The sequence below is a fragment of the Apteryx rowi genome, unplaced genomic scaffold (genome assembly GCF_003343035.1).
Source record: "Apteryx rowi isolate R43461 unplaced genomic scaffold, aptRow1 scaffold_322, whole genome shotgun sequence".
NCBI lineage: Eukaryota > Metazoa > Chordata > Aves > Apterygiformes > Apterygidae > Apteryx > Apteryx rowi.
In genome coordinates, this window is record NW_020449664.1 from 180,281 (window position 1) to 191,442 (window position 11,162).

Consider the following 11,162-nt stretch of genomic DNA (forward strand, 5'->3'; position numbering starts at 1 on the left):
AGTTCGGGAGCAAAAGCATCGCCGTTACCAGCCCCTCTGGGCCCGCATCCCAGCAACGCACAGCTCAGCACACAACCGTCGGAGAAGCATCGACCCGAGGAACCTCCAGCCCCGTGCGGGGCTCCGAGCATCCCGGGAACAGCATTCTCCCAGGACGCCACATCAGCGAGCGGCAGCGGAGCGAGCAGGAGGCACCTCACCCCCACGCATTACTCCACRCGAGCCCTGCTGTCAGCCAGCGACAAGGACCATTTCCACGTGACGGGGACGTCCTCGGCATCCTGGGGGAGGCAGGCCCTACCTGTCCATCCAGCTGGGAAGACGCACGATCCGACAGCCTCAAGGAGAAGCGAGCGCCAGCCCGGACGGGGTTATCGGGCACGGTCCGTACCTGCACCCTTCCCACGTCTCCTCTCCTTGGTCCTCACAGCCACGAGTGAGCATCCGCAAACACCCTCCCCTCCGAAGCCAAGCAGAAACACCCAAACCACAGCCATCTGCCGCACCGCTGCTGGGGAAGCTGCCGCAGCATTTTCATATTAATTGTATTTAAACCCTGACAAACTTCATCAGGAAGCATTTTATGCTTCATTTCTCACCTCAGCGGCGTGACAGGCTGGGATTTAACAATAAGGAAGACACCTACACAGGAGGCACCGCGTAAAAATCTTCAACGTGGCAGGYGACGAGGCTGCAGATAACCGAAACGGAGCACTTCCGCCGATCGCAATGTCACTAAACAACAGAACCCCGTTCAAGATTTATTTGTCGCAGACAACGCAATCAAGTCCTGCCTTCTGGTGATAAATGCACAGACACGCCAGGCTTCCCGATGAAGGATGGACAGGCTGCAAACCCCGAGCAGGCCGGCAAACCCAGGAGGCGGCAGCTCTCCGAACGGGCTGCGCGGCAGATCAAACTTGCACCCAGCTGCCCGGCGGGCGCTCCGGGGTGTCGGGAACGGGACGCCCGTCCCAAGGGACTTCCAGTTTGTTCCAGGCACATTCCTCCCACAAGCRCGCTGGAGGCTCAGAAATGAGTAAGGTGGTAACTTTAGTTATTCATGGTCTTGGGGAACTGCTCAACCTGCAGCGGGTAGGACCTCCAGGCCACCTTCTCGCAGCCAGAGGACCGCACAGTCCCCACTTTCCCAAGTCAGCAGGGTAACGTAGAGGTGCAAGAGATGCTGGTTGGGAGGAGGCCCGTAAAGCAGCAAGCGCAACGGGACACAGCAGGGAAGCACCAGCAGGGATGAGAAGTCAGCTGGGGTCACCCTTGCCGCAGCACTGGTGGAAATGGGTCACTGGACATCTCTAGTCCAACTTCCCGTTCCAAGCAGGACTATTGCTCAAACCAGGTCAAGTTGGCCCTGACCGCATCCAGCTGCCTTTGAAACCTCCAAGGACAGAGCTCCCCGGGCAGCAATACCCTCGCCGGAAAGAGTCCTTCCCTGCTGGCCAACCTGAACCCTCAAGCCAGTTTGTGGCTGCTGTCCGTGGTTAAATCACCCGCCACGAGCAAGAAGGGTTTGGCTCCGTCATCTTCGTACCTGCCTTTCACGCGGTTGCTGCCAGATCCCCCCTCGCCTCCTCCAGGGCGGACTACGCCAGCCCTGCTCCCTTCCCCTCTCCGTGCAGCTCACGGACTCCAGGCATGGACACCATCACCCTCCACTGAGCCCTTTCAGCTTCTCCACCTTAGGAGGAAGCAGCGCACCCAACTATTTATCCAAGCCAGAGCCAAGGCTCAAAAACTGATGGTACAAACCCTCACGCACGCACAGGAGGAGTCACGAAGCAGCAGAGCTGCGCCCAGGACACCGATGCAATCTTACCTAAGCTGCTGCCACAGAATAGCTTTGGCATCACCCTGCACGGCACCAGCAGCCGCCAGGACTTGCGAAGCCGATGCCGTTGCCCGTCTGCCGTCCCCCTTGGTGTCACTGAGCACCGCAGCACGTACCTTCGGAAGCGTTTCTGGGCAGACCTCCTCTCCAAGGGGGACGAGCATCCTGAGGAGCCCCTGCCCCAGAGCCCCCCAGAATCCGCAGCAGATAAACCCCCATATCTCCCACCCCCAGCCAAGCCACTTTCAACATCCGCAGGCAGGGCTTGAATCCATCGGGCAGCTAGGACCTGCTGCGGAGACGGTCCTCATTTCCTGAAGGCGAGAAGCAAAGGGAGCCAGACTGCAGAGCAGAGATCAAGGAGGACGAACTCAGAGAAGGCATCGATCGGAGGAAAACAGGGAAGGACGCGAAGTGTTCAGAGGCTTAAGCAGACACACACTGATCAGCAGCAGCAGGAGAAGCAGGAGTCAACAGCGATGTTTTGCTTTCCACTCGTGTGGCAGAGCTGATTGCCTGACAGTCCCCACACGAACGAGCCTCGTATCGCGCGGCCGCTCGGAGGCATGAGCAATTTGTGCCACGCATCCAGAAGTGACCTCTCCTCCCTGTGGATCACCTCCTTTCTTCCCTGGCTATTAAAATCCACAGGTCAGCTACCAAAGGCTCTCCCTGAGCCGAGAGGAAGGGAAGGAGCAGTCTTGTCATCTTGGTATCACACCCAGAAAAACCTGGCAGCAGAAGCCCACAGCGTTCACAATTCAGAGCCCAGTGTGGATGAAAAGACACGGACTGTTCTGGGGAACCAGCTGATGGGAATTAAGGATGCGCTTAGGCTCCCACCCCTGCATGATGGATGGGACAAGATTATTTATCAGCATCTCAGCCTTCAAGTGGGCAAAGGAGGAGGATCCAGGAAACTACAGGTTGGTCAGCCTCACCTTGGTCCCTGGGAAGGTGAAGAAGAAACTGATCCTGGATACCATTTCCTGATACGGGAAGGACAAGAAGGCGATCAGGAATAGTCGACGTGGATTTACGAAGGGGAAATAGCGCTTAACCAACCTGACAGCCGCCTACGATGAAACGATGGGCTTGGCGGAGGAGGGGGGAGCACTGGATATCGTTTACCTTGACCTTAATCAGACTTTTGACACCGTCTCCCACAACACCCTCACAGACATGCTGATGAAGTACAGACTACACACGCGGTCAGGGAGGTCAATCGAAACCTGGCTGAACCGCCGGGCTCAGAGGGTTGCGATCAGCAGCACAAAGTCCAGACGGAGGCCAGTCACGAGTGGTGGCCTCTGGGGTCGATACTGGGGTCAATACTGTTTAACATCTTCATTAATGACCTGGGTGACGGGACTGAGCGCACCCTCAGCAAGTTTGCAAACGGTACAAAACCGGGAGGAGCGGCTGATACACCAGAGGGACCTCGACAGGCTGGAGAGATGGGCAGAGAGGAACCTCGTGAAGCTCAGCACAGGGAAGGGCCACGTTCTGCCCCTGGGGAGGAAGAACCCCAGGCACCAGGACAGGCTGGGGGCCGACCAGCTGCTGCAGAGCAGAGCTGCTCTTTGGCAGGATGAACATGGACCGTATTTCCATCAAGTCGCGCACTTCCACCTTGCAATCTTTTTGATCCATTTTTTAGTAATTCTTCTGCTTGGCTATCAGTATAATTTCCAGGCAAAGTCGATTCCCATAAGGCTCTTTCTTTCGCCGCGGCAAAACAGTGCACAAGCACACAGGCTGGCCCTTCTGTTAGGGTCCAGCTGACCCGGGAGGAGATGGTGTTTCCCCAAGTGAAAGCACACAACCCACATTCCCTGGCAAGCAAGTGTCAGCAGATCGATGCTCCAGTTTCGCCACTGCTCCTGTCGCGCTTTTTTCCCAGTACCGTAGGTTAATGCTAAAGCAACCATGAGTCTCACTTTAAGCATCCCACACAAGCCAGATCTTAAACCAGTTCTTCAAAGTAGCTCCTGTACATTGCAGAAAATAACTTGCACGTTTTTCTCCTTCTGAATCTGCAAACGTTACACGCTGACCTCCCCCAGGTTAAATGTCACCCTGCTCCGCGGAGGCACTGCGGCAGGACAYGCTGTTCCCGATGGGATGGCTCAGTAGAAGGACAGGAAAGCTACTTCTGCCTGTCCAGTTTCCAGCATTTCCTTCTCCACATTCCCAGGTGTTCAACACCGTGCAGGGGAACGGCCGGTTTCCCTGCTCAGCTCTCGTCCGGTTGCACTCGCGGTGCGTGTGGAGCAGCTACATCCCCTCCTCGACCACAGCCCCCACGGGGCACGCTCGCCGCCAGCTTCTCCGAAGGGACGGGACGCCGCGGGAGGAGACGGCTCCCACGGGGCAGAGCCACGCGAGCCGGCGCAGGAGCGCTCTGCCCGGGCAGGCGGGAGAGGAGCTCCCGCGACGGGGCCGCTTGCAGAGCAACCGCAGCTCGGGAGCGGAGTTCAGTGCGACGTCTTGCTGGCGGCGAGAGGAGACTTAATCAAAGCCAAAGCCCGTTTGCGCTGGCAGCTGGTCAAACACGCAGAAGAGGCCATCCTGCCCCAAATTGCTTACGGTTTGAGACAGGGAGAAGGCTGTCTAGAGGTATCGCGTGTCACGTCTGGGATGACTGGATCTGCCAGGCTCAGCTCGCCTTCGGGCGCTCAGCTGCCTCGTTAAGGGCCACAGGTAAATTAATTCCTTTCAGGCGACTTCAGTCAGCCGAAGACAAGCACAAGATTTATAATGACAAAAAGGACGGCAAATGGAAATCTATGGGAATTCACTTAGCACCGTGACCTGGGTTTGCCTGGAGCTTTGTGCCGAGATGCAAACAGCAACCACGGCTCCCGAGACGGGAACCCGTGCTCACTCCCGCCTCCGCTCCCCGAGCAGGGAGCACGGGAACAGCTGCTGCGACGGCACGGGGGCATCGCCGCCCTCCGCAAGGCCGGGTCCCACTGCAAACTGGGGCCCCTCCATCGCCTGCCACGTGCCCCAACCCACCCGCTCCGGCGGCAGCTCCGGGCTTCGCGTGCAGCCTGCCCCGCGGCGGGCTCCCAGCCGCGCCGTTTCGGTGCTGGACGCGCCCCTCCGCCGCTCACCTTTGCCCAGGTACACCATCCCGTACTCCCGGCCTTGCGGGGTCTTGTACTCCACCGTGAAGCACACCTCCTTCCCGATGAGCTTCTTGCGCAGGAACTCGCGGGCAGGAAAGCCCCAGGGCTGCAAAGAGAGAGGTCGACGTGAGCCGATGGGCGTCAAACGCAGCAAGCGCTGGGAAGCCCAGAGAGCATCCCTCGCCACCGCGGGGAATTTACGCACTCTTCCGTGTGCGCTGCCTTATTTTAACATGGTCCTGCAGGAACACGCACTTGAGGCTGTTTGCAGCTAACGAGCTTGCAAGGGAAATGACCCTATTACTCCACAAGAGAAATAATGCTGCTCTCCCCCTCCTTCCCCACTAGGAAGGGGTCGGGATTTATTTTTCCAGCAGGCCTCACGCTCCTCTAGGCAGATGGCTCTGCCCCAGGGTGGCTGGGATCACATCCACTCAGGAGTGGACACTGTCCAAGCGCTCCTGGCAGGGAGAAGAGAGGCTGTAACACGGTTGGAAGAGGATCCTCTAGCCTCCTCCCTGCTCCCTCGTCTGCATGAGCTCGGCCAAAAATAGCTGGCCGAAGTCCACGAAGGCTCCTGGACCAGACAGAGCACAGCTAGGGCCGCCCGCGATGCAGGGAGGCTGGACGGAGCAGAAGACATCCCACCAAGCTGTCCCACCTCCCGGGATGAGGCGGGCCCGCTCCCAGGCTGCTCCCGGCCCCAGCGGGAGCTGGATGCGCTGCCTGGCCCTCAGCTCCCCACCGGAGACCAGCTCAGCCAGAGGAAAGCCCCGCTCCACGGCAGAGGCAGCCGGTGGAGGAAGCCGTCCGCAGGAGAGACCGTGACGTGCTACGGAACAATCAGCAAAACGGACAGGCGTGATTTTTGAAAGCGTGACATTTAAAGGCTGAAGCAGCGTGCAGGAGACAAACTCCCCAGGCAGAGCAATGAGCCGTGCGAGAGCTCTGCGGCACCCCAGGGCCGGGAGGACGGGGGCCAGGGCCAGGGACTCCACCGAGTCTTTGCAGCAGCCAAAAATCCCGGCGGAGCGAGCTGCGAAAGCACCAGCTTCCTCCAGTCCCTGCGAATCCTGCCCAGTCCCTTCTGTGGAGGTGGCTCCGGGTCTTCGCTAATGGAAGATCTCTGTTCCTGTCCCGGCCACGTGCGTCACTGTAGAAGGGCGAGAGAGGAGTCGTCTGTCCCCAAAACCACCCTTCTGGGCCAGAGGAGGCTGAAGTCCAGAGCAGGACTTTAAACCCATTTAAGGGGCCCCTTCCTTGGTGCCACACGGACTCCCAGCAGCCGTGGGGACAGCCGGGATGCACGGCCTTGGATGCCATCTCACCGCCCCGCTTGCTTCAGAGCGGGGCAGGGAGGCATTTTGCAAAGCAATGTTCTCCAAAACTGAGCGTTAGCTCAGGAAGAAAAAATGTTTGCTTCATGAGAAAAAGATGAGGCTGGAGCACTTCACCCAGAGCGAGGAGGAGACACACCTGCAGCACTCCAGGTCTTCTTGCTTCGGGCACGGGATGAGTCTCGGCCAAGGGAGCACAGCCACCTCCACGCAAACTCTGCGCCTCCACATCCACAACCCGCTGCAGCGCCCCGAGTGTCGGCACTGGCTCCCCTGAGCCTGACACCATCCAGCCACACGCCTTATCGCCAAAGCCGAGACGCGTCCTGAACGCCAGCCACGCTCAGCGGCCACGGACGCAACGGGCTGCGGGAGGCCGGGCCTCGCGGCCGCCTGCTGCAACAGGCAGCGACAGGCCCGCGTTAGGAAACTTAATCCCCTCTTGCAAAAGCTGAGCCGAAGGCACCTCGGGCTGGAAGCGGCACCCGACGGCCCGTCACGCCGAGGAGGCCATCGGGGCTGCTAGATGCATCCCGCCCAGCTCGGCGCCCCGGCGGCCGGAGCCCTCTTGGTCCCGCAGAGGCGCTGCGTTAGCGGCACCTCCGGTTGCAACGCGACAACCGCCTTCAGAAGAGCTGGTCAGCGCCAGCGTCGGCCACGACCGGCCCGAGGAGGAGGAGGAGGAGGAGGTTGGCCACGACCACCGCTAATCCCGAGCCGAGGGCAGAGGTTCCCACGCTGCTAGCCCCGCGGCACAGCCCCACACGCGAGCACGGGGAGCCCCGAGCTGCTCTCGGCTGCAGTTCCCACGCTCAGGGAACTGTCAGGAGCGACAATCGTACCTTAAGCGCTAGGGCGCAACCAGACTTCAGCCTTTCGTCCTGCATGCAGAGCCTACGCCGGCTCGGCCAGCGTGATAAAGCACCAGGAAAGCTTTTAACTGCCCTCTGATTAATGCTCCTCCATCTAAAGCCAATTAGGTGCCTGCTCCAGTGACACCTAGGATGCATTTCCCTCCTTCGGGCCCTCCTCCCCTGGAGACCCGAGGCTGAAAATTAGCAGGGAAGATTTACTCGAGGCACCGGAGGTGAAACTCGTTGCAGCGCAGCCAGGGAGCAGGGAGCTGCTCCGCCGCGGGTGAGCGGCGMGACCTGCCTCCGGGCTCCGCGGCGCGAACTACCCCCAATTCCCCCCTCCCAGGTCCCTCTCTTCTCCCGATGCCGGGGCGCCAGCGCTATTTCGCAGAGCGGCCGCCACCGGCCCCACGTCCCGCAGCCACCCACCGCGTCCCTCGCTGCTCGGAGGAGGAGGCACCTACCTCGTCCGGGGTGTCCTTGGCATCCGGCTGCCCCGCGGCCGCGCGGCGGGCAAGGTTGCCGGCGCGGATGTTGCTCAGGTTGATCTGCCGCTCGGGAGGTGGCCCGCCGCGGGGCTGCCCGCGGACGATGATGGCGCATCCCGAGAGCACCTGCRGGGAGGCAGAGGGGCGTTAGCGCCGCGGCCGCGAGAGGGGGCAGGTAGGGAAGAGACTCCCTGCCGTGCCGTCGCCTTCCACGCACCCCTGCTCACACCCCCCCCCCCCGGCGGGATCCCACCTCCAGGGCACTCTGCACCCGCGCTGCAGCACGGCTGCATAGCGAACCGTCCTGCAAAGCACCAGGTTTGCTCCAAAACCAGGTTTTTCAATCTCATAGGAACGTAACACAACCAAGCACCAGGAGCCAGCTGCTGCCAAAGGCTCTACACAGTCCACCACGTCCCCACACCAGCAACTGCTGCAGTGGGRAGTGACGAAGGGGAGCAGCTGGGAGGCCGGAAAAACAAGAGGTGGCTGAACCGAGCATGGAAAAGGTGGTGGCAGACACTGTCTGCCCCGGCGAGCCAAGCAGACGTAGCAAGGATTTATTCAGGCGACCAACAGCCCGTGACTGCCACTGCTGCCCTGCCAGGAGCAAACCCCGAGCATCCATCTCCACAGCAGCCTAAGCTTCGACCCTCTCCTTCGGACAGGGCACGAGCCAGCGCCGGCTCCTTCCCCACGAGCCATCAGCCCTTCCAGGAGGGCAGCACGCTTTCTGCGACGCGACACCCTCGGTGCAACGCTGGTGCTTGCCTCACACCTGCGTCCTACCACCGTAAAGCCTTCTAGCAGGACAGCGGCACTAGGACTGTCAAGGGCAGGCGTGCAAGGGACAGGGGGTTCCAGGTCCAACGCTCTGCATCCAGAGCGGCTCCGACGACGGAGCAAGAAGGATGCCCACGAAATCCCGACAGACCAGGCAACCGCTTCACCTGTCGTCGAATTTACAGCGCGGAGGAGCCCCGAGGGGAAGGCAGACAACCGCGGGACCTGGAGGCGAGCGCACCCAGGTCCTTGCGACCCCCAGCAGCCCGCTCGTCACGCGCACGCAGGATTCGCGCGGCGTCCCGCACGCTGAACACCGGCTCGCGCAGCCGCAACGTCGCGCTCAAGGCTTGCGCCGCTCCCCGCGGGCTTGCACGAGAAGAAGCTTCAAACAGGTTGGGCTGCTCGGCATCTTCCAGCGCTTGCACAAACCCAGCATGCAAACCCAAGTTTCCTGGGCTGTTTTCCATGCCCGGCACGTGCCCCAGCCCTGCACCTCCCTTGCGCGCAGGGCACCTCTCTCGCTAGGGCAGCGCCCTCCCAAATTCTCCAAAAACCTCTCCCGGGGGACACCTTCGCCCTCGCTTGACGCCGCCTCAGCCCCGCTCCGCAGCAACTTATCTTTTCCGAATCAGGTGCAGGCAGCGCGTTAGATCATACACGTGCTGCCTTCTGCCTGCAGGCAGCTGTAGCGCCTCTTCTGCCGCACGCAGCTCTGACGAGCTTTCAGGCAGTTTCACTTCTTTCTCTCCAGGACCCAGCCAGGGGCTTAAAGAACAGCAGCAAACAGGAGTTGCAATACATAGAGGTGGCTAAAATGCAACGGTCTGGTGCTGAGGAGCAATTCTGGTACTGCAGCTGCTGCATGCACTGAGCTCTCTGGCTTGGATACTCCATTTTTAGCCTTCTTACAGCATTCGGGCAAGCACTGCGTTGAACGAGGGTCACACCATCTCGGACCAGATGATTTTAGCTATCATCATTTCCTTTAAGATATTCATCAGAGGATTTAACCTGCTGAGCCTTGCTAAGAGCAAAAGGATTCACAGCAACCGATGACAAGCAAATCCCATACTGCGCTTGCTGAAGTTTTACAGCATGCCGAAAAGACGAATTTCCAAAGTTGTGTATTTTGGAATCGTTCCCTGCAAAAATGTAAAAGAGTCCAAATGCTTTCTCTAAACGTTCAAAAGCATTTCTACAATCTGAAAAGGTAAAATAAACTCCTCAAAGGTGGCAAGCACTCAAATGCTCGTCTAGAAGTTTAACCGACCCACCAGGTCACCCTAAAAGCTCAGTGCCAGCTCCAGGTGAAGCAAGGGCCAAGTGCACTGCCCTGCAACGTGAGCGGGTTTTCCAGAGAACTCAGCCCAGCCTTTTCCTCTCAAATAGCACCAGCTAAAGGTTTTGCAACCCCTCTGCTACGTGACCCCACGAGGGCACAAGCCCGGAGCCAGCACGGCCAGACCAGGTCTCGCGCGCGGTGCCGAGCCCCGGCTCACCCCGCCGGCTTTGGAGGGGCTGGGGGTGAGCTACCTCCGTGCAGCGGTGCTCGGGCTCTGGATCAGTTCCCCGGGCATCCACCAGCGGGGCTGCTGCCGGCACCATGCCCACTAGGAATTGCGCTCCGGGGATGCCGCAGGCAGCTTCTCCTCCAGGAACTGGTCGTGCCCGGCCCCACCTCAGCAGGGATCATCTCAACGGCCCTGCCGGCCGGTGCACACAAGGCTGCCGCACACCAGCCTCCCAGGAGACATTCGGGATGCACTGGAAAGCGGCGGTGCCAAATGCCTGCGGAGAAAGCGGCTTTGCCCAGGCTGCAGGGTGCAAAGAGCAGGCTGCAGCGCAGCTTCTCCTTCGCAGGGGTGGGAAGGCGCTGCAGCCCATCCAATGGGTTTTGCTCAGCAGAAGGACAACGCCTCCGACCCAGCACGTGCTGCAAGCTCCTTCACACCACCAGCGGCGAGAAAACCAAGCTCACGGAGCTCCCCAAACGCTAGCCCTGTCCTTGCAACGCCGCGGCGCAGGAGAACGGAGACGGCCGCATGCGCTCGAAGTGTCACTCCAAGCGTTTCATCTGGGAACAGCCGGGGCTTTGAACTAATGTAAGAATTAAACGCTTTTAACCTCGCTCTCAGGATGCGCTCTGCCTCCAAGTGCCAGGAATACAAATTGGAGGGGGAGATTCCCGCACAGCCTCCCGGATGTCCGGAGTGCAGCGCGAGCAGCCGGGCTCCGCGCCGCTGGGAGAGCCGAGGATGCGACACGGATTTCACTCCCGGCGGCCGGGATGGGGCTCGGTCCGCATCGCTTCTGCGCGATCGTCGGGGACTCCTGACCTGCCCCGGAGGTCTGACGGCCCAGCACGGCTCTCGGGGCGCAATCCTACCTAGCGCCTCGCGCACGGCTGCGGCATGAGGGCGATTGAAGTGCTGCCACGCAGCGATGCCAGCTGCCGGCGGGTCCCTCCAGCGAGGTGCTTTGTGCAACGCTGCAAGGACCAAAGTCCTGCAGCCGGGAACGTCGGGGGCCTCCGCTCAAGGCAGCTACGGGCAGAGCAGCAGCAGCAGAGCAGTGCCCGGCCAGCAATATCTGCAAAGTGACTGCTTCAGGGTCACACAGATAAACCTGCTGGGAAAACCTCCAAAAAAAACAGAGATGCAAACTGGACTTCTCCTCCTTGCGCCTGCCTCAATTACAGTAACCAGCACGATCCCGCC

General features: G+C 60.3%; 1 protein-coding gene across 1 annotated transcript in view; it reads right to left on the reverse strand.

Moving 5' to 3' along the window:
• The window catches only part of SND1 (staphylococcal nuclease and tudor domain containing 1), a 149,472-nt gene extending 139,422 nt beyond the window's left edge, over positions 1-10,050 (reverse strand). The window contains exons 1-3 of the mRNA XM_026071157.1: positions 9,979-10,050; positions 7,636-7,785; positions 4,966-5,086 (exon numbers count right to left, since the gene is read on the reverse strand). Of these exons, the coding sequence (XP_025926942.1) occupies positions 4,966-5,086; positions 7,636-7,785; positions 9,979-10,050 (343 nt within the window). The remainder of the gene's footprint in view (positions 1-4,965; positions 5,087-7,635; positions 7,786-9,978) is intronic.
• Between the last annotated feature and the right edge of the window lie 1,112 nt (positions 10,051-11,162).